This window comes from Symphodus melops (genome assembly GCF_947650265.1).
Source record: "Symphodus melops genome assembly, chromosome: 11".
NCBI classification, from domain to species: Eukaryota; Metazoa; Chordata; class Actinopteri; order Labriformes; family Labridae; genus Symphodus; species Symphodus melops.
The window spans coordinates 18728586-18754624 of NC_136701.1; the positions used below are offsets into that span (position 1 = coordinate 18728586).

At 41.2% G+C, this 26039-nt stretch overlaps 1 protein-coding gene across 1 annotated transcript in view; it reads left to right on the plus strand.

Moving 5' to 3' along the window:
* The window catches only part of LOC306831391 (rho guanine nucleotide exchange factor TIAM1-like), a 103631-nt gene that overhangs the window by 75068 nt on the left and 2524 nt on the right, over positions 1 to 26039 (plus strand). Inside the window, 14 exon segments of the mRNA XM_079355479.1 lie at positions 127 to 384; positions 2527 to 2708; positions 3510 to 3563; positions 3659 to 3829; positions 4226 to 4369; positions 5976 to 6083; positions 6327 to 6371; positions 11523 to 11636; positions 12022 to 12225; positions 13384 to 13607; positions 14231 to 14349; positions 16079 to 16296; positions 17416 to 17641; positions 20892 to 21142. Of these exon segments, the coding sequence (XP_079211605.1) occupies positions 127 to 384; positions 2527 to 2708; positions 3510 to 3563; positions 3659 to 3829; positions 4226 to 4369; positions 5976 to 6083; positions 6327 to 6371; positions 11523 to 11636; positions 12022 to 12225; positions 13384 to 13607; positions 14231 to 14349; positions 16079 to 16296; positions 17416 to 17641; positions 20892 to 21142 (2318 nt within the window).

The window sequence follows — 26039 nt, forward strand, 5'->3', positions numbered from 1 at the left end:
AAAGTGCACTATTTCGAGACAAAAAGGAAGTTCACTACGTAACATGGATATCATTTGAGCTAGTTGATATTGTTGTATCCTCTTTAAATACCAGTAACCTGTCCTTGTTTTTCCCTCTGCTCCCAGTGTGTGACCAGCTGGCTCTCGGGGTGGTTGCGGTGTTTGGCCCCTCTCACAGCTCCTCTGTCAGTGCTGTTCAGTCCATCTGCAACGCCCTGGAGGTGCCTCACATCCAGACCCGCTGGAAACACCCATCAGTGGACAACAAGGACACTTTCTTCATCAACCTGTATCCAGAGTACACAGCCATCGCCAGGGCCATCCTGGATGTGGTCACATTCTTCAAATGGAGGAAGCTAACGGTGGTCTATGAGGACAGCACGGGTAGGGCTCATTGTTTCATCAGTCACACTCTCATTATTACGTTTGAAAATTATTTATATTCCCTCAAAACTTTAATTATCCTTCAGTGTATGAGCACGCCTTGTCAATATTTGGGAAGGGGTCTGTACGAGATGGGCCTTTCATTATTTTTGAACATATGAGTAGAAAAGATGTAAAAAATGTGTTTAAACCTGTAAGAATATTGACCTACTGTTCAGTCTTTACACATTTAGGCTATGGATTAACAGATAAAATATCAACCTGCTGCACTGAGAGAGAGAAGATCCCTGCTGATATACTCGTGTATGAGCGCTGTGTAGAACTGCCGAGCTGTCCCAGCATATCAGTGTTTTTATTGTTTTTTGTAGACTGAATAGACCACCATTTAAATTCAGCATAAAAACCATTAAAAAAAACCCTTCATGGGGGTTGCCGGTAGCGCAGCGGCAGTGCGCGCGACCCCACGTATTGAGGCTCAGTCCTCGCGTGCGGGCGGCCCGGGTTCGCGTCCGGCCTGTGGCCCATTTCCCGCATGTCTCTCCCCACTCTCTCCCCCCTTCCGACTCTATCCACCTTCCTCCATCTATAATAAAGGCATGAAAAAAGCCAAAAACAAATCTTTAAAAAAAAAAAAAAAACCCCTTCATGATTGAAATTTGAACTTGTAATTCAATGAATAATACAAAGGACGTCCGTCTGTTTCGCCTTCATTGTGGTCAAGTTGCGGCAGACTCCAGTGCTGACGGATGCACACGCTTTGGATTCACTCAAACATATTAAGCTGAAGCTGATAGTTTACCTTCTTCCTCTCACAAATAAGACGTCTGGCTTTCGTTTATATATATATCAGCTTTATCAGACAGATGTGAAGCTCAGCTTGATTTATTAGTTTGAAGCGTCTGCTGCTTCTTCTCCTTTGTGTTCCATAAACTTGAAAACCGACACTTTTCTCGGGCAGCACACAGAAAACGTGTGGCCTAAGAATGAAAATCTAATTAATTAAATAAAAAGTTTTTACAGTTTATACACCTCAAGGTGTCAAATAGACAGAATAGAAGATTTGATCTCATTTAGTCTTCCTTTGTTTGGAAGTCAGAGCCAAACAGTAGTGAGAGTGGTCCCAATGATCTCTGTGAGGTTTTTTTTTTTTTTTTTTTCTTTAGGAGAAAACGCTGCTTATGTAGACTTGATGATCAGACAGGTGACGGTAGAATCAGAGGCTGAAAATGTTAACTAAGCCTAAAAATGTTTCTCTTAATCCTTGTTTTTTGTCTTTAATATCCCCATTTTACAACCGTACATTTCTTACAGCAGTATTTCGCAAGACGTCAACAAGCTATATGGATTTTTACCTTTTAAAAAAAACAAACACTTTTTCTCCGCATCTGCAGTGAAATTGAATTTTGCTTCCTGCTGCATCAGATCAACCACAACATTGCATGACATTTGAAAGAAAGAACTGAGAGGTAGAAGAGGTCAGAACTGCTGAATTGTGTTTTTTGAACCATACAATATATTCATATGCCAGGGTTATAATTACTCCCCCCAAAAAAACAAAAAACCTATTCCACTGTCAGCTGCAGCCACCTTCCTCGTGCTGACCAGTGAACCCAATCTGTGACGGGGCGCGAGAGCCTCGTATCAAGCAGCTGCCAGTTTTTCCTGCCCTTCCGACTTCACACCTCGAAGAGCTCGACGCCGACAGCGAATCGAGCGGTGTCCCACATCGAGCCCCCTGCCAACGACGTAAACCGACGATGAAACAGCGCTGTTAAAATGTCATTGTTCATGGATTTTCTTACAAGCTCATTTTTTTTCTTAATCAGAAATCACTTTTCCTGAAATGTCGCTCAGATGCGCACCTGCAAAATGTTGTCCTCGCATACATGGAGAGGATCTAAAACACAAAATCTGAGTATGTTGAGTAAACAGCAGTGTTTCTGTTTGTCATTGTTTTGCACAAAACAAAGAAGTTGCTTAGAAGAACAGATGTCATCTCTCCATTACAGGATACCTTTCCAAGTTTCTACGACAGCAAGTTCCCGAACAACAATCATGTTCTGATCTCTCTGGAGCAGAGGGACGATAGAATGCTTTCAAACGGGATAAATGTTTAATTTTTTCTTTTTGCCTTTTGTCAAGGTCTGATGCGGATGCAGGAACTGATCAAGGCTCCTGCCAAGTTCAACCTGAAGATTAAGATCCGCCAGCTGACCCCGGGTAACCAAGACGCCCGCCCGCTGCTCAAAGAACTGAAGAAAGACAAAGAGTTTTTTATACTTTTTGACTGCTCCTACCGTATGGCTGCAGAGCTCCTTAAGCAGGTTGGTCCAGCGACTTTTCTTCTGAATTGCCCGTTCGCCTTTTTTTTTTTTTTTATAACACATTCATGTGTCCCTTGGGGGCAACAACTTTGGTGAGCCTTGTAAACACATTTTTTATGTGCCAGAATATCAAAAGAAAGCTATTAACTTGTCTGCCGAGGCTTACATTTAGATTTAAATGACACCCATTAAAGGGAGTGATAAAGAAGAGTTGTTGATTTGCCTCTGTAGGATGAAATAGCACTTCTATTTTCAAAGTCATCATTTTAAATGGTCCAGAACTCATTTCCTAACACACTGGATTGCTATTTTTTAGAGGTAAGAAAAGCATCATTCGAGTTATATGAAGACAGACGGCAGCTGATTATATCTGATATACAGACATGCTGACACACATATTTTGGACTCTCCATGTGTGCCTCATTCCTAACATATCTGATGGACTGGACAGTGAAAAAACGTTGTTTTTGTGAAAGCTGCCTTTTAATGACAAAGAAGACTTTTTATAGTTTTATTCAGACGGTGTTTCATTTGTAGGTCACGCGTAGTCAGAGTCAATCTTTTTTTTTTTTTTTTTCTCTGTGAAGGGTAGCACCCTCTATCATCAAACAAAATAAACCTAAGCGTATGAATGTACAACATATGCGATGGACCGTGCGAAAATAGAAATGACCTGCCAAAAGACTGTTATTGAAGATGTGACACAGTAAGCTGCAGCACCGGAGAGCTCATCATGTTTGAAATAGGCGGTACGGCCCCGAATTTTTCTCTGTGACTTTATTTCTTCTTTTCAATCTGCAGCTTTCATCTATGGGAATGATGACGGAGTACTACCATTTCTTCTTCACCACTTTGGTGAGTAGGAAAAGTGGACAGTCTAAAGCCGTTCTGTCGAGGGAAACAGTCAGAACTAAAACTCCTCGTCTCCGTCCCCTCCCTCCGACTCGCAGGATTTGTTTGCGCTGGACTTGGAGCCGTACCGATACAGCGGGGTCAACATGACTGGCTTCAGACTGCTGAACGTCGACGACCCGTATGTGGCCTCGACCATGGACAAGTGGGCGATGGAAAGACTGCAGGGTCCCAAACAAGAGAGCGGCCTGATGGACGGAATCATGACTGTAAGCTCTCTGTGCATTTTTTTTTTATCCACGTAACGGAGCAATAACAAAACAAACACCTGCTCCACTGAAAGCCAATGATGCTTATTTGTATGCTGCGTGCATGTTTGAAAAACAAGTGTAAACTGTGAGCATCTGCTCTCCTGCAAATGTTTGTTGGAGCTATATTTCTACATGGTAAAAATGAAATATTTGTTCTGTCATTATCTACAATATACTAGAGCTATATTACTGTATCCTGTTTACTTGTGTCTCCATTAAGGTGTTAAACCCACTATCAATCAGACAGCATTTTTCTTCCACCAGCCACGATGATGTCAGCGGTTTACTGTTAGGTTGTGAATTGTGGTGTGTAGCAGATCAAAACATCCTCCTCTGACTTTCTCCCCTCTGCAGACCGACGCGGCCTTGATGTATGACGCCGTCTTCATGGTCGCTGTAGCGTCCCAGCGAGCCACTCAGATGACCGTCAGCTCCCTGCAGTGTCACCGCCACAAACCCTGGCGCTTCGGCCCACGCTTCATGAACCTCTTCAAAGAGGTCAGTCGCAAAGGATGGCTTGGATCTCATCGTACAATTTAAAAAAAACTAAAAAAAACAACCTGTTGTGTCACATGCTCAAAAAGGCAGGATGTTAGCCCACCATGCATGTTCTGAAGGACATTTTAGTGTGTTTTCAAAAAGGCTCAGCCTCCTTTTAATCTCTCGTTGCAAATTGCTAAATGAAGGAAAATTAGATGTCCGATCTTTTTGCGTGATAAAGGTCTTCTCTCTCAGGCTGTGTGAGTACACACCATACTAATATATATATATGTATATATATATACATATATATATGTGAATATAAGCATACAGCTTAGCACAGCGGTCAGCCTCGACCGGATGCTGACAGACAGAGGTCAGGCCTTTGATGCATGAGCGTTTTGATCTCTTAAGTCTTAAATCCAGCAGAGGAACATTCACTGCCATGGAGAAGGAACATTATCGTTCAATCCCCTTACGAACATTTCCTCTTCATGCCACCCCCCCCCCCCCCCCCCCCCCCCCCCTTTTTTTTTTTTTCATTTTCTTTGCATCTCCATGTGGCTCTCTTCCTCAGCTTTCGTTTTTTTTATTTTTTTTGCCCCTGCGCATCCTTTTGAAGCATGTGTCCTCCTGTGCCATTCATCACTAGATAAGAGACTTTGTTGATTGCACGGACCGGTAATGTGCCTCACACAGGACTCAATTAAAAAACCATTTCTGACCAGAGAGAGCAAAATATGAAGGGCGCAGCTTTCATTTCGACTGCTGAAATAAAATCCAGGCGCTATAACCTTTTGTGTTCTCGCTATCTCTCCGTTGGCTGTTTTTGTACAAATGATTCCCTTTTTCTGAGGACAAAATGAACTGTATTGTGTTTTAAATGTCCAAACACGTCTTTTTATTTAAAATTCACATCATTTCATGCCAGAAACAGACAAAGAAGGTAATCTGGATTTGAACTGTTGACCCCCTGATGATATTGTTTTTTTTAATTAAGTCTGACAGATTGTTGTTGGGGGTTTTTTTTCTGACCTGTTTTCTCTACATGACTTGCTTTGTAAGCGTTTACCTGTTCAGATGACGAGATTAAACAAAGAGCAGTAAATCCGTGTCTGCGACTGTATGAGAGCTTCAATTAAAGCATTTCCATCTAGAGCATTCTAACTCTGAAACCACACAGTGGGGCCACAGAAGCAACAAGAGAACTCGTTTTCATGTTCAGATTTAGAAAATGACTGTCGACAGGTAACAACCAGTAAATATGACGGGCTAAGTGCACACTTGCATGCATTACAATGACACATTTAGCAATCGTAATTCCTTGAAATAAAGAGTTTGATTGATTGTGTTAACACAGTAGGAATTTGACAGTGATTGTAGTTGTCATTGCTGTTATAAACTTTAACCTTCATGCATATTAAGACTTTACTACAGAGCAGCCAGTAGATGTCTTTGAGCCGTCTGTCAACACTGACTTCTCTTGCCGCCTCGGTCTCCTTCACTTGCCCTCCTGGGACTCTGCTGCAGAGCTTCAATGAGGCTCCGCTCTTACTCTGAACTTAGCCGCCATTCGAGACTTTCTCCCACCTCTCTCTCCTTATGCATCTCTTTCTCTCTGCAGGCACAGTGGGAGGGACTGACGGGGCACATTGTTCTTAATAAGACAGATGGCCTGAGGAGAGACTTTGATTTGGACATCATCAGCCTCAAAGAGGATGGCACTGCCAGGGTGAGCACACGGGTCTGGAACAGACAATTACACCACCACCATGCTGCTTCCTCGCTCGCTGATTCATTCCATTAAAGCCTATGTGTGTTTGTGTGTTTGAAAGGGAGAGAGAGTTTCCTACAATTCTCACACACCTTTATTTTTTGGCCTCTGATGTCCATTCATGAATGTAAATTATGTTGCAACAACTTATTATTTTTTTTCCCACGCTGCTTCATCTTGCCCTCTCTATATTTTCAAAAGGGAGTTTTGGAGGGTGGAAGTCGGCTCACGAAAAGGTGGATCAAGGTTTGTGCCAGTGCCATGTTTGTTCAAAGCTCTTTTTTTTTTTCTTCTCCCGTGCCCACCCTCCCGTCTTCACCCACTCTGTATGCCACACACCTCCCTGCTCCTTGCCTCGTCAACCTTGTTTCTCTTCACTGATTTTGTGTACAGCAATGCCAATGTATTTGACATTTCTTTTTGCCCCGTGCTTGAGTTCAGACACCGCTCTGACGCTCGTCAAAACTTTGTCAGCAGTGGTTGGAAAAAAATAAAAATGTAGCACAGGCTATTCCTTTTTCAAACATCACAATACTTCCATGAGAAGTAAGAAATAATTCACGCAACATCTCTGGGTGTAATCATTCGGTTTGCACCGACAGTAGAAAATAATACAGATAAAATGTACCCTTCAGTCCTCCACTTTAAATGTGCTTCGTTAGTAGAAGGCCTTCATGCTGTCATGAGGATCATACAGGCTAGCAATACTTTAATTGCAGCCAAAAGGGATCCGTTAAGCAAAGGACACGATAACTTAAGTTTGTAATAACACTTCTTTTCAAGACGGTATTTCTTTTGTTGGATACATGTTAAAACTCCAATGATATTAAACAACCTTGTCTTTATAATTGGAGCTGTTTTCAACATGCCTAATTGAGTGGCATTTTGAAATGTTCTTTGTAAAAGCTAAAACATGTATTACATCATTTTCTATTGACAGTATTAGAGCTCATTTCCCAGGAAATGGAAGTGTTTTGTCAACAAACCACAAGCAGGAACAAAAAGCCCAGTGATTTGTATCTAGCACAGCGTGTCAAGGAAATGATCAAGACTTGACTCCTCACAATAAACTCCTTCGACTCAGAGGGCTCACGTTGATGAAAGTTTATACATCGAATACTCAAGGAGACATGATTCAACATCACACTTGTGGTTCAGCGTCACGCTCGAACATACATGCCTGACACTTCCAAAGGCTCTGCATATATTCAAAAAGACATTATCATTACCAGGGTGGTACCACATTGACCCACCGAGACTAATCCACGACGTCAAGGAGCCTGGAGTGAACAAGTCTTTCCAAACATCCTGCAGATATCAGGAAGAGCTGTTGACTCTCTCCAAGCTGTCCTTGGTTTCTAAACAAAGCTGAACTGTATCAGGTCTGACTGACATCAGGAACAGTGAATTAACATCACACATTAACTAAGTAATTACAGAAATTAAGTAAGATAAGATATACTGTATTGTCCTAAAAGGAACATTTTTTGTGGACTCTGACCTGCAGTTACATGATCATTTAAAAACATCCATTGAGATCACAGGAATCATTTAACAATCACACGAAGCCCGGGTGATTATCAGCTGGGCATTCAGTGAATTGAGCCAACGTTGCTTTGTCGTGTTCCTGTAAAATATGCTGAATAGTTACCAAATCACAAGACTGTCTTTAGTGAATGACTTCAAAATGCAGTACTATGGTTCTTTGACTTGTAGCTGGAGTGCTCTACAAAGCATCCTAAGCCAACACCACAACCACTGTACGCAGTGTTGCTACATCAAGCTAAGCTAAACTAGCTTACATATTTTAGAAAAATGTGACTTGGCTAGCCTCCAACAGGTCAGCTGCACACATGCTGCTCGGCTTGTTTGCATGAAATCTTTTTTCTTATTTGCTGAAATAAATTCAGACTTTTAACAGATTATTTGGGGATGCTCATGTTGCGATGACTTGCTTAGTTCATTTAATTTTCTGAAAAGAGAAAATGAAAAAATCACAAGCTTTCTTTATTATCGCTCCTTCAAACACTCCACTGTTAGGTTATCTACTTGTAATACTACCTTTGCTTATCATCTTTAAACTAACTCAAAGGGCAAATGGGGAATTCATTCGGTACCTCAAAGACATTTTACTGCCTCAAGTTGGCTCTGTTTTTCCTTTCCGACTGCCTTAGTTATCAGACAGACAGGTGTGCAGGCAGGCAGGCAGCAGCTGTCAACTTTCTGAAGCAGTGATTTATGCTGTAATGGTATTTTAATTCCATTCAGTACTTTAGCCCTAAAAAGCCTCTCCTCAGAGGAAATTCCCCAACATGGTGAGCACACCACATAAAACGCTCGACTTCATGGTCATGAAAAATGAATTATCAGCCCGCTGCAGTTGTGTTAGTTCTTGGGCACTGGAGTGTTAAATACACTTTGAAGAGGATGATGGGACTAGACAAAGTTAAAGCCTCCTGAGAAATAAAGTATTTTCTCTTAAAGTTGTTGACTTTCTGGAAATGAGGTTTTTCTTCTTCCCTCTTGGCTCTCTTGGCCTTGACTTAGCGTGTCTCCAGCTTTGTGGAAACGCTTCTCCAGTCTGATTTGGTTCTGGAAGGAGATGAGCTTCAGTATGCAGCGATAATATTTAACTTGCAGCGGGTTTTTTTTATAGCACACTTTGTTGTTGCTAGCTTCTCTGGTAAGCACGATAAATCATCAAGCCTGTAAACAGCAAATCCATGACTTAAGGCTTTAAAAAGATGATGACTGTATGCGGTGCGGTTGTCCTGAGCTATATTTTCACATTGAATTCATTGGCTTGGTCAGAATACTTCATTCCTTGAACTTCAAACTGAATAATCATGCGCTTGATATTTCATAGAGAATCATCCCAGAATAACACTGTTACACAACAATGTCAAACTGCACAATCTAAGAAGAAAGCACCTTCCACACCCTTCAAAAAATATAGTTCTCACTCCGTCCATTTATCTTTGAGATTGAGAACAATACAATTAATTAAACCCAACCTCAGTGGCTGTGTTGCTCATCAGCAGTGTCCAGAGATAAGACAGATTTATGGACTCCTGCGCCGAGTGGACCCTTTTGCAAAAGTGCCACGTCGGAGATACAGAGTGCTTTTAGCAAGGTTAGAAGTGAGCACATTTTCTGTCTGCGTGACTCTGAATACGATAGAGCGTAATGAAGAGTGAGGAGCGTGTTATCTTTTCAAAGAGGTAATCCCACACAGGCCTTTTCTGAAAACAAAGTCTTGAAAAGAATGCCGTAGCTTCTGACGAGCTCGGTTTAATAAGAGGTGCTGATGCGTTCACTACTACTCATCAGGCCTTTGTTTCTGAATGAACATACCCATATTCATGAAGTGCTTTACAGAGCAAACAGCAAGAAGGAGAGCTTGTCTCTATCATACACTTATCGACAATGAAGCTTGATGGTTTAATGCACTTAACAGTATCACATCGCCCCCCCACCCCGACCTTTGCTCAGCTCATAATGAGTGAGGGGATTTGAAAGGGTCGAAATCCAGCTGCCAGACGCCTCTTCTAATCTGATAACTGTCTGGATTATACCGCCTGGTCTGATGAACCAGACACTTTCAGTCAGTGTTACAGTGAAGGCAAACACCAGGCTGTCCTCTCACTATACACTCTGCTGTCGACCACCTTCACACCCTCTCTGGCCCCTCCCTTTGTGATTCCCAGCTCTTCACCAATCCACCGAATTCTAGCAGAGCTGCAAGTAACGCAGTTTTACTTGTTGATTAGTAATTGTCCTTGAAGATTATTAAGACAATTATTGAGTAATTGTCTTAAAAGACACATTTAAAGACAAGTTAGCTTTTATAATAATCGAGAACAGGAAAAGTTTGACAATTTATCTTGATTAAAAAAAATAATAACATGTATATCTTTCATCTATTGGCTAATTGACTGATTGATTAACACTTTAATTCATCATTATTATAACAACACATACCTTATCTAGTCTTTAAATGTGTTCATTATTTCTGATAAATGATCATTTTTGGGAGATTAGTTCTATAGAGTTACTTCTAGGGTCTGAATGATGTGAGAAAAACATGCAGTGAGTGTGAACATAGTTTAGTATGAAATGTTACCAGTATGAAATGCAGTAAATACACAAATGACAGGCCGCACTTTAGTCTTAACTCAGTTGCTTTGTCTGTCTGTTCATGTTTTACACAATACCTGTGTTCACAACATGTTCTGCCAATAAATCAAAGGGGAGCTGATAGCTGACTCAAGCTTCATTAGACCGCATCAAAATGATGATAGAGCGTAGGCCTCCATCCTACAGATAGAAGGTAAATAACCTGAGTAAAAAGGAAAACTGTAGCAATCTGCTCCATGAAGTTAAGAGATGTTGTTCAGCTTGCATGGGTCACACTTACCACAGGCTACTGTAGGCTATAGCCAACGCCAAAATGACAAACCTACAGCCTCTCTGTGAGTAACGGCACTCGTCTGCTTAGCTACCCCACACACACACGCACACACACACACCAGCGCACAGTCCCACCTTTTTGACATTAGAGAGAACTCAGTAACTGCCATAACAGTCGTTATCTTAACACAACAGTTAACATGAGATCTGATCTGATCCGTAACATTACATTCAGAAATGTGTGATGTGTTTGTTGTGAATTTGTGCCAGACACCGTGTGTATAAAGCAATCAAAAATGGACTTCTTTCTGGAGTTAGTGCAATTCAGATTACAACACATGATAACTAACAAAGTCCTTACACCATCCTTAGCCTTAATGTCTCGTATACGAGTCGTTCTCTTCACATTTGTCATTGAAAACATCTTTCTTTACTCGTGCTGCACACTGGGATCATTACCTCGGAGAAATCACCGCGCCCTACAGGAGTGATATTGGTTTGCTTCAACAACACTGTGCAATTTTACCCTGGCAGTTTTCAACAAGCTATTCCTTCATTTTCATACTCAGGTGAAGATTTTGGCACTTTGCCAGGAATCGTCGGAGCGAAGGGAAATGTTGTAGAGTAGTGAATTGAGCAGAAGGCTGAACGTGTGCCAAGAGTGTCAGGTCTTTAAACCTTTGTGCTTCTTTTTCATTTTTCTGTTCAGTGAATCAGAAGATATGATTAATATGCCGTGTATGGAAGCAGTTCTCGTTCCCCGTGAAGACTAAATCAGAGTCTTTGTCGTGTGCCAGGGTAGGGTTAAAAAGGCCAATCAATCGGCTTCTTTCTGGAAAAAAATAAAAGTAATTATTTTGATGGTTGAAACGCGGCTTTAATCAAAGTTTTTAACAGAACTAAACATCTAACTTCAACAGCAAATGTCAAATAGGTGCATCAAGAGGAGTTGGTTCAGTAAATCTAACGCCCTGTTTGCCTTTTCAGATTGCTGTGTGGAACTCGTATAAGGGGATGAACCTGACGGAGTTCAGCCGAGACAAGAATAACAATGTGACTGACTCTCTGGCTAACAGGACACTTATTGTCACTACGATTCTGGTGAGGAGGAAGCTTAAACACAGGACAGCATAAAGTGAAGGAGTAGCATACAGTATATGAGATGTGAAGTGGGAAGAGAGTGGGGGTGGGGGGGGACAACTCAGGAGAATAAGAGGACTCTGAACTGGAGAGTTTTGACAGGTGGATTTCAGATTTTTCCACAATGCTGAGAAAAGAAGAGCATGAAGACAGAATATTTAATAGTTAAATGAATTAAATATTCATACACAGTGAAGGCAGGTTAATTTTTCTCATTACTGTTTTACACATTAAAAAGTCCTCCTCAAGATTGCATCTGAAAGTGTCAGCGCTCTTTGGTTAAGATGGCGTAGAATAGAGGGAATGAGTGAATATATTTCAATACTTAACATTTTCTCTCTTTCAGGAAAATCCCTATGTGATGTATAAAAAGTCCGACAAGGAGCTGTCTGGGAATGATCGTTTCGAGGGATACTGCCTGGACCTTCTGAAAGAGCTCTCCAACATCCTGGGTTTTACGTATGAAGTCAAACTGGTGGGCGACGGCAAATACGGAGCCCAGAATGACAAAGGGGAGTGGAACGGGATGGTGCGCGAGCTGATTGACCACGTGAGTTTTCATTTTACAGTTCAAACCGCTAGAGATGGGTTAGACCACTGCTTCCAAAATCCATCAGAGGAGAGGTCCACAGAGGGTAATCCAGTTACCTGAGCGACTGAGAGATACGTCGTGTAGTGAAGAAGAAGAAAACTGTCTAATAAATACAAATTTATGCTCATTTTTTGGGTTAAAATCTCAAAAAAAAAATGTTGAAAGCTTCTGTGAGAAGTAAACTTGACAGTAATGAACACAACATTAATACTGTCGCCACTATATGACCTACTGAAACAAATTCTGTAGTTTTTATTCTCACTAAACACAGGCTAGGTGCTCGACACAGTTATCACCAGCTTGCTGCTTAAAGAGATTTATAAGACATTCTCCATGGCTGAGACTCTTCAAGAACTGTCTGAAAGTTCCTCTCAGGAGCTTTTAATATTGTGGTGAAGAAACACATCTTTGGTGGAGCAGCAGACAAGAAGCCCCATAAACATTTCTTCCTTTAAGACAAGTATTAAGAAACATAACATGAGAATAAAAAGTGAAGTTTGAGTGCCCTAAAGGTTCCTTTTAAATGCATGATTGGATTTAAAGTGCTGCTACACTCACTGCACATTTTTCTACTCGAATCTAATCGAAACGGGTTAAAATAAGGTGAGAGACCTTTTTGGGTAAAGTTTATTAAAGGTCCACCTCCACAAAATAATAATTAATCCGAACATCGATTTGACAAATCAAATCTATTCTAAAGTTCAATTAACGGTCTGTGGCAACGTTGCTCGCTGCCTCTGGCTGAGCTTTTAAACTCTTTAAAAGGTGGCAGAAGACATGAATTATGGGAGATTTTTTACTCTGCATATTAATGGCTTTACATTTTGCTTAAGGACCTTTTAAAACTACTTTTTTTCCTTTTATATATATATATATATATATATATATATATATATATATATATATGTGTGTATATATATACACACACATCCTGTCACCAGTCTAAGGGGGAAGAATGGTCATCTTTGTCCATTCATCACTTTGACCTCTATTCTGTATTTCTCACTAATATATTTTCACAGTTTAATCTGAAAACAGGAAACAAATCAATTTTTCAGATATTGATACACGGAAACTTGGTGTTCTGTAATGTATCTTACTTTTTTTTTTTTAAAGGTTGCAGACCTCGCTGTGGCTCCCTTGACTATCACCTATGTTCGAGAGAAAGTCATCGACTTCTCAAAGCCCTTCATGACCTTAGGAATCAGCATCCTGTACCGAAAACCTAACGGCACAAATCCTGGCGTGTTCTCCTTCCTCAATCCCTTGTCTCCTGACATCTGGATGTACGTGCTGCTAGCCTGCACAGGAGTGAGCTGTGTGCTCTTTGTGATCGCTCGGTAAGAGTTTGGATTGTTGCCCGTGATAATGACATGTTGGTGGATTGGATTGAAGGGGTTGCAAGAGAGTAAACTGTCGGCCACATTGACTTTTCTGTAAGCAATCAGCATCAGTGTTCAGATGAACTCTGAGCCTTTTTTTTTTTTTTTTTAAAAAGAGCCCACTGGTGATTCTGATGCATTAAATTCACATGAAAAGAATAACAATTAGTTTGTGAAAATTGGAATAAGTGTACCTCGGCAAATCTCCAATTTTTCATTGATATCCTTAATTGTGAAAATCATACTTTGAGCTGCCAGATTGGCTTTCACTGTGGTTGTGAAGTAGCCGGGAGTAATTGCGAGCTCGCACTTCACTCTCTCTCAGGTATTGTATAAAAGCCCTTTCAGCAGGTTGCAGCCAGAAACCAATAACTGAGAGATACATCTGCTGTGAAAAACAAAGTGTTGATTGCAGTAGAGAAGAACTCTACTGAAGTAAAGTACCAATGTGCAAACAAGCCTGAAGTAAAAGCACCAATATGACGCAAAGATGAGCTTTGCTTCCTGAGATGTTTCAAGTTTCTTTCTGAGTTTGATATTTCATCTGCTTTTCGCTCTCTGTGTTTTGATTGTCTTTGCAGGTTTACTCCATACGAGTGGTACAACCCTCACCCATGCAACCCATCCTCCACTCTCATACAGAACAATTTCACTTTACTCAACAGCTTCTGGTTTGGAGTTGGGGCTCTCATGAGACAAGGTATTTGTCTCCCAGTCAAATTTTAATCAATATTTTTTTGTGTGGATTGAGTAATTACTTCTACGTGGAAGAGGTTCTTATTGTCCACAAGTTAAACAATAAGATAATATTCTTTTTGTTGTCTTATGCAAAAAAAAAAAAAAAAACAGTTTCTGATTTGAAAACAGGACGGTGATTTTTAACCATCAAATCACACAGGTTACAGATCATTGTTTAAGAATACGTCTCATTAATGCAGTGACATCACGACAGATACTTGGTTAGAATTAAACCTCGAGCGGGCTCTTTGTCAGGTTCTGTGACACATCTCCTTCCGTTGAGTTCTTTATAGAAGATGAATAAGAAAACCGAGTAGCCTGATTGTTGTTCTAGTTGACCAGCACTTCTTCTTTAGAACTAAAGACATAAATACTGGACCTCTGACAAGAGTTAGAGATTCTCAGGTCATGGGAAACATATCTCCTAAAATATCAAACATCACAGGTTGAATGTGTTACTAATAGCAACGTCTGTAAAGGCCAATGTGTCTTGCTGAAGAGCTGTCTGGTATCCCAGCAGTAAAATCTGTACCAACACTAACGCTGCTCGAAGCTGCTCGAATCAAAAACATCAATACTTGCCTCCAATTTTCAGCAAATGTCTTTTTCATTTAGCCTGGATCCACTCCCAACGACTGGCAGACAGGCCCTGTCATAAGAATTATGTTGCAATTCACTTGGAGTTGACCTCCCGTAAGGCGAGAGATTTGGGCTGGATAAGTCCCATATGTCTGATTTGGACGAACAACAAACCTCCTGACAACAACAATCCACTACAAAATGATGACTCAGATGAGAAGTTGTGGTGACAGCTCGCAACATTTTTCAACTTAATGCCAACAATGTGAAGGCCTTTACCTTTTTTTTTTTTTTTTTTCTGATGTGAACCGGATTACTAATGAAGCCACACCGTCATTCTTCCTGCTGATGAGGCGTTTCTCAGAATATAAATTCCGTCATCTTATCCCAGACAAGCTCAGGCAGGTATTACAGTGGATGTAATGTAAGCGACGGGTGGCATGCCCACATGTGGGAGGGCTGTGTCATTTATCCGTTTGGTGTCCTTGATCTCTCTTGGGACTCTGTGCCTGAGAATAACTGACTGTTATGTAAACAATGCTCCACAATCTGTCTTTTACTCAGAGAGAGTACTAAAGAAGGTCTCCTCCGTAGGGAAACAGCATTATTGTGTCCTTCGATTAGTTTGTCTTTGCTTTTTTTTTTTTTTCTCTCTGTACAGATAAGAAAACATAATGAACAGGGCTCGTTGTTCCTTCACTTGAATGATTTGTTGTTTCGTTTTTTGGTACGTTATGTTCCCTCATTTCTTTATGTTCAGCTTTTTTTGTCTTTCACTTTTCAACGTGTCCTTTTTTTTGTTTGGCCTGCCTGTTCTTTTTTTGATTTTGTAACAAGAACAGAACTACTACACAGAGAGAAATTACCGGTACACAAACTGTGTCGAGAGGTGAACACTTTATCATTGTGAGCTCAGCTGGAAATCCACACTGGTGTGATTTAAGCTCTAAAGATAACCCCTGAAAGACCTGAGTCTCTGACTTTACTTTGCTAGAATATAAATGATAGTCATGGTTTGATGTTTTAGAGGACAAACAGTCATTTTTCTAATTCTGGTATTAGCCTTTTAATCTGTTTCTAACCTCTCCTCCCCCCCGTTAATATACGTCCAGGTTCGGAGCTGATGCCTAAGGCTCTGTCCACTCGAATAGTCGGGGGTATCTGGTGGTTCTTTACCTTAATTATCATCTCGTCCTACACGGCTAACTTGGCTGCCTTCCTCACCGTGGAGCGAATGGATGCGCCCATCGACTCAGCAGACGACCTGGCCAAGCAGACCAGGATTGAATACGGGGCAGTGAGGGATGGATCCACCATGACCTTCTTCAAGGTGAAACTAATGTTGCTGCTTAATAAAGCTATGAGTCAAGATAAGAGACACCGATTTTAGAAGTGAGGATTTTGTTGATGCCACATTCGGATGCTGAGGTCGTCATAAAGTGTAATCTCTCGTTTTAGGTTGAAGAACATAAACACATTAGAGAGTGAATATTTTCATGAGCATGAAAAGACAGCTGCCATTAACCTGTGCATTTTCTGTTTAAACAAAAAATGGTGGCATGTTAGCCTGTAGGACTGACTGTGACTACACTTTATATACTCTCCAGATTCTCTTTATACGTTCTCTATATACTAGAACACCAACTTCCCACCTGAATATACACTTCTCAAATATGATTTATGGTCTTAATAAAGATGTTTGAAATCTTTTCAGTTTAAGGCCTGTGGTTACTCCTCCAATCATTGATGTGTGAGCCAAACTAAGATCATCTCTATTTAGAAATAGTTTACTTTGATAATGTCAGAAGTTGTCTTGGAGAGGTTTCCGTTATCTCTGTATGCGAGTATGAGTCAATGTCAAAGTACCATCATCATGGATCTTTGCCAAACACCCCATAAAAAGGGAAGAATCTAAAGAGTTTAAAACATTTAGTCTAATTTAAAACACATTCATCCAGAGTTGAGAAGAGGAAGTAGAGTCAAGAAGACGAATGTTGACGCCACTTGTGTGTGCGTCTTGTCACTTAAGCATAGGTTAACTTTTTAGTTTGAGTCATAAAATGTATCACTGCGCTGAAGTCCTCTGGCAGGGCTGTCACTTCCTCCCCCATGCATCCCGGTGGCTCAGCAGGGGTGATCCATGGAGGGCTTTATCCTCCCAGATTGCAGCCAGTGATTACGGCTGCCTGGATAGGAAGAAGCAGGCTGTGTTGATGGCTAGAACAAATTGAATCAGCTGGAGGAGATTAAGAACACAGCTGTCCCATTTTCTCTGACTGAGCAAGAAGACACACACACAAGATAGAGTCCCACACGTCCTGCACGCAAACTCACGTGTTTAAGATACTATTTGGGATAGAAGTGCATGCATGGTGTGAGTATGTGCAGCCACTAAAACATGGAGCCTGTGTGACTTCAAATGCATTCGACTTCTCTCCAACGTTGGCAGAAATCAAAGATCTCCACCTACGAGAAGATGTGGGCGTTCATGAGCAGCAGGAAGAACACGGCACTCGTTAAGAACAACAGGGAGGGCATCACGAGGGTCCTGACCACCGACTACGCCATGCTGATGGAGTCCACCAGCATCGAATACATCAGCCAGAGAAACTGCAACCTCACTCAGATCGGAGGTCTGATAGACTCGAAGGGATACGGAGTGGGAACACCTATCGGTGAGCGGAAGGTCATCGTGTGGTGTCATGGTTCAGGTTTACTCCGAGGCACCATCTTCGCTCGTTCCTGTCAATCAGAGAAACTCACTTGTGCATACAGTATGTATCATTCTGTTGTTGTAACAAAGCAATCATTTGTCCTAAGTATTCCACACAGGTAACAGGACAAGCAATGATTTCAAACAAAACACTCAATCTCTGTAAATTTAAGCTCTGTGTGTTTTTTGCATTCATCTCGTCCGCCTTCGAAATCAAACAAATCCCCAAATCCCCAAATTCTAATGACAACCTTAGAGGACAACGCCACACATTTAACCAACCACACCCGTGAGTCCAAATACCCACACAGAGTGCTGTTTACACTCGAGATGCAGCAAAGGGCTGAGGTTGGATTCAAACCCACAGCAGCTGGGACGACCGCCTCTATACGCTGGGCTCGTGACATCACCGCTAAGCTATCCTGCGCCTGAATAAATTACTTTCTGAGTTTAATTTTTAAAAGTTGAGACAATTGTGAATAAGACCGATGCTTCTCATCCAGCAATTATCAATATTGACCAGAAAAAGAAGTTTGTCCTAAATGTTCTTAAGAGCTTTCTGACACTCTCCGTTTGTCTGTTGAGTGGACATGATTAGTCACATTTCAGATTCCTTCCTGTGGGAATACTCACATTGAAACACATTTTAATAGAACCCTTGTAAATAAAGATGCAAGAGCCCATTTTCTTTTGGAATTTCTATTTTCATTCTTCAGGAGTTGCAGTGCAGAGCTGCTCTCCTCAACATGCTGATGCACTTCCATTAAAAAGCTCTGCCAGCTGTTCAGAGCAAATGTTCAAGTAAGATTTCCGGCCAGTTTGTCGGATTGAAAAAAAACCCTCAAACTGGAAGCAAGTCAACCCACTGGACTGCAGGCGGTACTGTTGGATGTTTACTTAAGCTGTTCTTAACATCTTGAGTCTCTCGTGTGTTCCTCCTCATCCTCCCTAAAAGAGTGTTTGTTTTTTTAAATTTGTCATATTATACTTCATCTTAAAATGATTCTCCTCCTTATTTGTCTGACTCACTCCAGAGACAGTGATTTATTTGACACAACAATGGAGCTGAGGAGTCGAACAAATATCTGTCCAGTTAATATTTGTAATAACAAAGACATGCACATCGATCTCAGTATCTTTAACATAGTCATCATTTTATTCTAGCTGTTTTGTTGATATCACAATATGAGCATTTGCAACAAACACATCACAAAAGTCAAAAAAGACAAAATTTATCACTAAAACTAAGAACAATGATTTGCTGTACACATGTAACACTTTCTCACTCATGTCTTATATACACAAAGGCCTAAGCTTGATGGCCATGTTTGCACACCATTTCCATGCAGTATTGAACTATCTCACGTTTTTCTCATGTCACGCAGACCGAGACGTAGACTGAGGTGATGGGAACAACTGTACAAAGGACTTCTAATAGGATTTACAACGGATAAAAAGTATTTCAAAACGTGCTCATGTGCTCGAGAAGCAGAGCGGGATTTTCTGGTACAACTTCACCAACTACCAGGGTGCGTGAAGAGTGGAAGGCTTGAAGAGGTCAAAAAGCTCCAGCAACACTTTAAGCATGAAGATCAACTTTACTGACAAATTAGACCGCGAGGCATTTCGGCTTGTAATGAAGGCCTGTTATAGCTTCAAACACAGAATATGAGGTAGTTCCTCACAGCCCTGACATGACATAAGGATAACTTTCCTAATGATTTTGTCTCCAACAGAGACTCTCGTGCCGCTCACTGCAGCAAGCCGATGGCTGTCAGCTCCTCTGGCCCTGCTGTGTACGCTCTGCGACAGAGTGGAAGATCTCTGCAGCACGGTACTGCAGATGGAAAAATGAACAGATCCTCAGAAAGTTAAGCACTGACCCCTCTCGTAGTGGGCAGTGGGTGCTGCTCATCCAGTCCAGTGTGATATTGAGCTGTGGGTGGTTTTCACCCACATCATTATTCTGAATTTAGTCTGGAACAAACTGCAAGAACATGCAGGCTTGATCCTAAGACAGACGCTCTGCTCTGCAGTCCTGGCTTTGCTCCTTCCCTTCAATTACCTCCTGCCTTCTTCTGTTGTTGGATGTGTCTGACATGATTTTATCCACAGCACAGGTTCAGAATCGGGTTAAAGACATACTTTAAAAAGAAACACAGCGAAGAGGAACACCTCTTAAGCACCCTGAGGCTGATGCCTTCAGGGCAGATGCATCCGAAGCTTCGCTGGGCTGACAGCTGAGTCTATTGGAGGTGGATTGTGGTGAGACATTTAGAGGAGTTGAATGGGCAGAAGCCTCTTTGTCAAACCAAATAAAAGTGGTTTAATTCCTTCATCTCTTTTAACTTCTCCTGCAAGTACTCGAGATCAGATTTTGTTCATAGCTACCGAGGGTTTTCATCCCTCTGACTCGTCCTGTTCAGTTCGAGTTTCCTCTCCCTCCTTCCTGTAGCTGATCTTCCCCTGAGCTGTCCTCCCTGTCAGATATGTGTTTTCTACTTCTTATTCCTCCTTCCCTCCTTCCTGCAGCCTTTTTCTCACCTCATATCTGACATCTATGGTTCCAGTCTGTCACCTTAGAACAGTCTCATCATTCGTCTGTGACCTCTTCCTCTCAGTTCTCACAGGCTGGAGCTAAAGCCTTTTCATATAAGGCTTAGTTCTGCATCGCTAAGCAAAGCTCGGCTAAGGTGAAGTGCTTCGACAATATGCAAGATCAGTTTATACTGCAGCAGATACGAGTTCATCCTGGTGTGTATATTGTAGGAGGTCATGTCGATTTCTTATAGTTATTATAGCCTGAAATTACACATTTACAGTTTAACACCTCAGATGAAGATGAACCAGGATCAGTGAAAGCTCAGCTATAGAACAGACATGAAGAGAACAAATGTGTTTTACTTCAGAGTGCAGGTCTGTAGTGCTACTCGAGATATATTTTAAATAACAATTAACGATACCAATACAGATTTTCATATCCTCAAGATGTATAATCCAACGTTCCTGTCACAGTTGTTAATTCTGTTCTCGAAGCAAAGGCTAAAAACGTGAAGTGGAAAAAGGATGATGCTTTTCTAAAATACTTTAAACAAAGACGGTCCTGCGTTGCCTCTGCAGAGCTTACATGCCGTACTGCATTTTCTAAATGTGGAACATGAAGGTTTTTTTTTTAATGCAAACACAGACAGCAAGTATTCTTCTCCTCTCAGGTTCACCTTACCGGGATAAAGTGACCATCGCCATCCTCCAGCTGCAGGAGGAGGGGAAGCTGCACATGATGAAGGAGAAGTGGTGGCGAGGTAACGGCTGTCCAGAGGAGGACAACAAGGAAGCCAACGCTCTGGGCGTGGAAAACATCGGCGGTATCTTCATCGTCCTGGCTGCCGGTCTGGTTCTCTCTGTGTTTGTGGCCATCGGGGAGTTCATCTACAAGGCCCGCAGGAACGCCGACATAGAGGAGGTGAGTGCTTTACAGGCAGTGCACAAAAACAGAATAATTATTGTGTATTATAATGCCAGATTATTGTATCATATCACAACCAGGAGAAATCTGACAGTATATGCTCATTTATTGCCACCAACTTCTTTGTTTGATACTCGTACGTCTTTTAATTAAAATGGTCAGAAGTTCATGTTTGCTGTGTCAGAATTAATTTGTCCAAACACGTTTGTTATGATTTGCACTTTTGGATTATAATAACCAAAAAAAGTCCCCCGATCAATTTTCATGACGCAATATAATTAAGATTCAAATAAAGTACCGGTAATAGATTTTAATGAAGGAACCTTACAGGCTAATATGTCATTAACGTTGGATCATGTCTGCACTTGCTTCCTGATTGATTGATCTTTCCATCATTGTAACATTTACTTTACTTACATTTCTTAGTCATATTGTCATCAAACTATTTCACCTTTTTTTTACGTTTGTTCTCATTTCTTTTTTTTTTTGTCTTTCTTTGTTATTCTTTTCTTTGCATGCTCGTGTCAGGCGTTTTGTTTCTTTTACGGGGTGCAGTCCCGTCAGTTCCAGCGGCGAGGCTCCACCTCCTCCTCCGGCACTTCCTTATCCACTGATCTGGAGAGCGGCAGGCTGCTGGGAGATGACACAGACTAGCCATGGCAGCACATTTCCAACACATTCATACATAGATGATAGGTTTGTAAGTCAACGTGTCCTTCTTTTGCCCCGCTCCCTGTCACCACCGCCTGAACACCTTCAGTACCTTATCCTGTACTCCGCTGCTCACACTTCCCCTGCACAGTGTCAATTTTTTTTTTTTTTTTTTAAATGTTTTCATTTTGTGCTTAGACAAAAGGTTCAACGATACTATTTAACTTGATGTATTGCAGTAGCGGAATTCACAGACTTCACTGCTTTAGAAAAAAACTCAACTTGTCCTACAGCCTAAAAAATCTTCATGGAGACATTTCAGCTACAGAAGAGAACAACTCCTATACCAGTGATTGCCAAAAAAATATGAATAATTAAAAACACTTGGCCCCTCTGGAAACCTTTTTTTTTTTAATTGCAAGTTATAAAACGTAATGTGTGAATTCCCTGTTCGGTCTATTACCAGCAAAATAAAATTAAAATTCAGGATCTTTGCAAAAGGTGGCATTCCAGTTCAGTTTCGAGCTCCTCGGTGCTGCCCAGCTGATTCTCTCGCCCGCAGCCTTCCAACACGAAGCCCACGAGTTCTTCTTTATTCAATAAGTCTCCCTCAGTAGGCGCTCGAGTACACTTTCGAAGCTGACTTTGAATGCCTTGTGGGACATCAAAAGATAGGCAATGGGTTTGGGATATTTTCCTCCTCATTAAGCTCATTAGGAGTCTGGTTTGGTCGGTTAAAATGTGGATAACAGTGAAAGAACAACATCATCGTGTCAGGTTAAGACGTCCCCTGACAAACAGAGCCAGAGCCAAAGGTAAAATGATGATTTCATTGGTGCTTTCTAGTGGCTGCAGGACACTTGAACTGTTGTGATGATGGATGAGCTCACGGTGAGATAAACAGACTGTCTTCACTGCTCCCCTGGACTGACCTTTTATGAAGTTACAAAAATCTCTCAAATTTAGTGCGAAGCAACACTTTTCAAACCGCTAGTTATTGCACAACAAGAATAAATAATTCATGGCACTGTCGATTTAAAAAAACAAAAAAAAGAAAACGATTTAAGCAACTTAAAGAAAAACAGCATTCAAAACCATGATCCCAAATTTTGATTGACGTGTGATCAAAAGAGTTCTTCAGGCAGCAATCGGACGGGATGTTTTTTTTTTTTTTGACTTGCAATTTTTATTTTCTGATATTAGAATCAACATACACAATATGTTAACAAATGTACAAACCATCAACACCCTAAATCCCACCCCCCACCCACCCCTACTCCTGACGGGTCAATCACTCTCAGAGGTGGCTTGCATCTCAACCCACATCTTTGCGCGTCTGCCTGATCTTTACTGTGACATCTGGATATAATCGAGGTACATATCCCACTTTAGACAATATTTTTCAGTTCTGTCCAGCATCCTATATGACATTCTTTCATAAGCAGCAGTTCTGCCCACTTCAGTCATCCAGTCCTGAAAAGAAGGTTCTCCAGGTTTCTTCCAATTCCTGAGGATGATCTGTCGGCCAGTCATGATAACAGTCTGTGTCCAATATTTCAGTGATTGTGGAAGACAAGACAGAACTGTACAGTCCCCTAAAATATAAAGTTTTGGACAGAGCACATATTGCCTTTTGATAACATTGACAATGTAACTATGAATCTTCCTCCAATACTGACTGATCATGGGGCATGACCATAACACATGTACCAGTGTACCTTCCTCCCTACCACATTTCCAGCAGGTAGCTGCATCATTTAGGCCAAGTCTAAAAAGCCTGCTTGGTGTCCAATAAAATCGATGTAGTATTTTAAATTGAATGAGCCTCACCCTCAGGTCTCTTGACATCATTTGGGAGTTGCCACATATCTTAGCCCAGTTCTGTTCATCAAAAGATGCCCCCAAATCTCTCTCCCAGGCCAATCTAAGTGCTGAGATACCTCCATCTTCTCCATATTCCGTTACCATCTTATAATATTTAGCTGTTTCATGACCCCCTCCCAACACCTTAAGAACTCTATTCAATTCCTCCGCTGACCTTGGAGGGTGTGATCCAAAAGTCTGTTGCAATAAATGACGTAGTTGTATATATCTCCAGAATTGGGATTTAGGTAAGTCATATTTACATTTTAGGTCATCAAATGAATGAAGTGAGTTACCATTATACAGATTTTTTAATGCAAAAATTCCTCTGTCTACCCACTCCTTCCAAAAAAATGTTATTTTATTAATCTTCAACTTAGGATTCAGCCAAATGCTGGAGGATTCATTTAAGTAAGGATCTAACCCTATCAGCCCTGAGACCTTCTTCCATATACTTTGAAGATGAGATATAACTGGGTGAGCCTTTAACAGTTTAGTGGACAGACGGTAAAGCAGTGGGAGAGGAGCCGATACAGATTGCTCTATACTGAACCATGGTGGGGCCCTCTGTGGGGGCAATGCCCAGTGCGCCAGATGCCTCAAACTAAATGCATAATAGTAATATAGCACATTTGGGAACCCTAGACCACCAGCATTGACTGGTCTCTGTAATTTTTTCATGTTCATACGTGGTCTCTTTCCATTCCAGAGAAATTCCTTAAACATAATGTCTAATCTTTTAAAGTAACTGCCTGGAATTTCTAAGGGGAGAGACTGAAGCAGATAGTTGATCCTGGGGATACAGTTCATTTTGACGGTGTTTACTTTACCCCATAAAGACAGATATAGTGATGTCCAGCGTTTTACATCAATACCTAACTTCTCTATGAGAGGGTCAAAGTTCACTTTTATAATATCCTCCAATAAAGGGGGGAAGAGAATACCGAGGTATCTCATCCCCTGCTTGGGCCATCTGAATCTGCCTGCCTGGAAGAATGTAGTGGGACAGAATTTTGTTAAGGGGAGGGCCTCTGATTTATCCCAGTTTACCTTATATCCTGAAAACTTGGAAAAGCTATTAATTGTATTTAACAATGCTGGCATTGACATCACAGGGTCAGATACCAGCAAAAGAATATCGTCCGCGTACATGAACAATTTGTGGACAGAGCCTTCATATACCACTCCTGGGAAGTTTCCATCCCCCCTGATCGCTGCTGCCAAGGGCTCCATTACCAGACAGAATAACAGAGGGCTGAGAGGGGAACCCTGGCGCGTGCCTCTTCCTAACTCAAAATATGAAGATATGTACCCATTGCTTTGTACTGCTGCTTCTGGCCGGTTATATAATAAACGCACCCACTTAATAAATTTTTCTCCAAAGCCATATCTTTCTAATATCCTAAATAAATATCCCCACTCAACCCTATCAAACGCTTTTTCAGCATCAAGTGAAACAGCAGCAATTGGCAAATTGGAATTTGAGAGTGCCCACATAATATTAATAAACCTTCTTATGTTATCTGCCGAAGTACGTTTGCGAATGAAACCCACCTGATCTTCATGTACTAAAGAAGTCATGACCTTCTCCAGCCTATTAGCTACCACCTTGGACAAGATCTTGGTATCTATTGGAATAAGGGAGATTGGGCGATAATTTTTACAGTCACAGGGGTCTTTATCTTTTTTCAGAATAAGCGTTATTATAGCTTTTGATAAGGTATCTGGTAACTGCCCTCTTTCAAATGCCTCGTTGTACATACTCAGGAGTAGTGGTGTTAGCTCAGAGGCGTAGCATTTAAAAAATTCGGCTGTAAAGCCATCCGGCCCTGGGGCTTTCCCACTCGGCAGCTCTTTAATCACCCGAATAATTTCTTCCCTGATTATTGGACGATCAAGTTCGTTTTTTTGTGAGTCCGACAACCTGGGAAGATCCAATCCCTGCAAAAATGTCTCCATACACTCCCCATTATGTTGGTGATCAGCTGTATACAATTTTGTGTAGAACTCTCTAAACATACTATTGATGTCCACAGATTTGACCTTAAGTTCACCTTCCTCTGTTCTGATGGCTGAAATATTTGATGCTAGCTCTCTCTGTTTTAAACAGTTCGCCAGTAATTTACCAGCCTTATCCCCTGATTCATAATATTTTTGTCTCATTCTGAAAAGCGAGAATTCAACTTTCTGTGACAAGATACTATTATACTCATATTTGAGCTGTGTTAGAACCCTAAGGTCATTAGCATTAAAATGTTTTTTTAAGTTGGTCTCAACCTTTTTAATTCTGTCTTCAAGTTCACTCTGTTTTGCAATATTCTTTTTTTTCTTATGAGAAGCATACTGAATTACGAAGCCTCTCAGCACCGCTTTCAAAGCT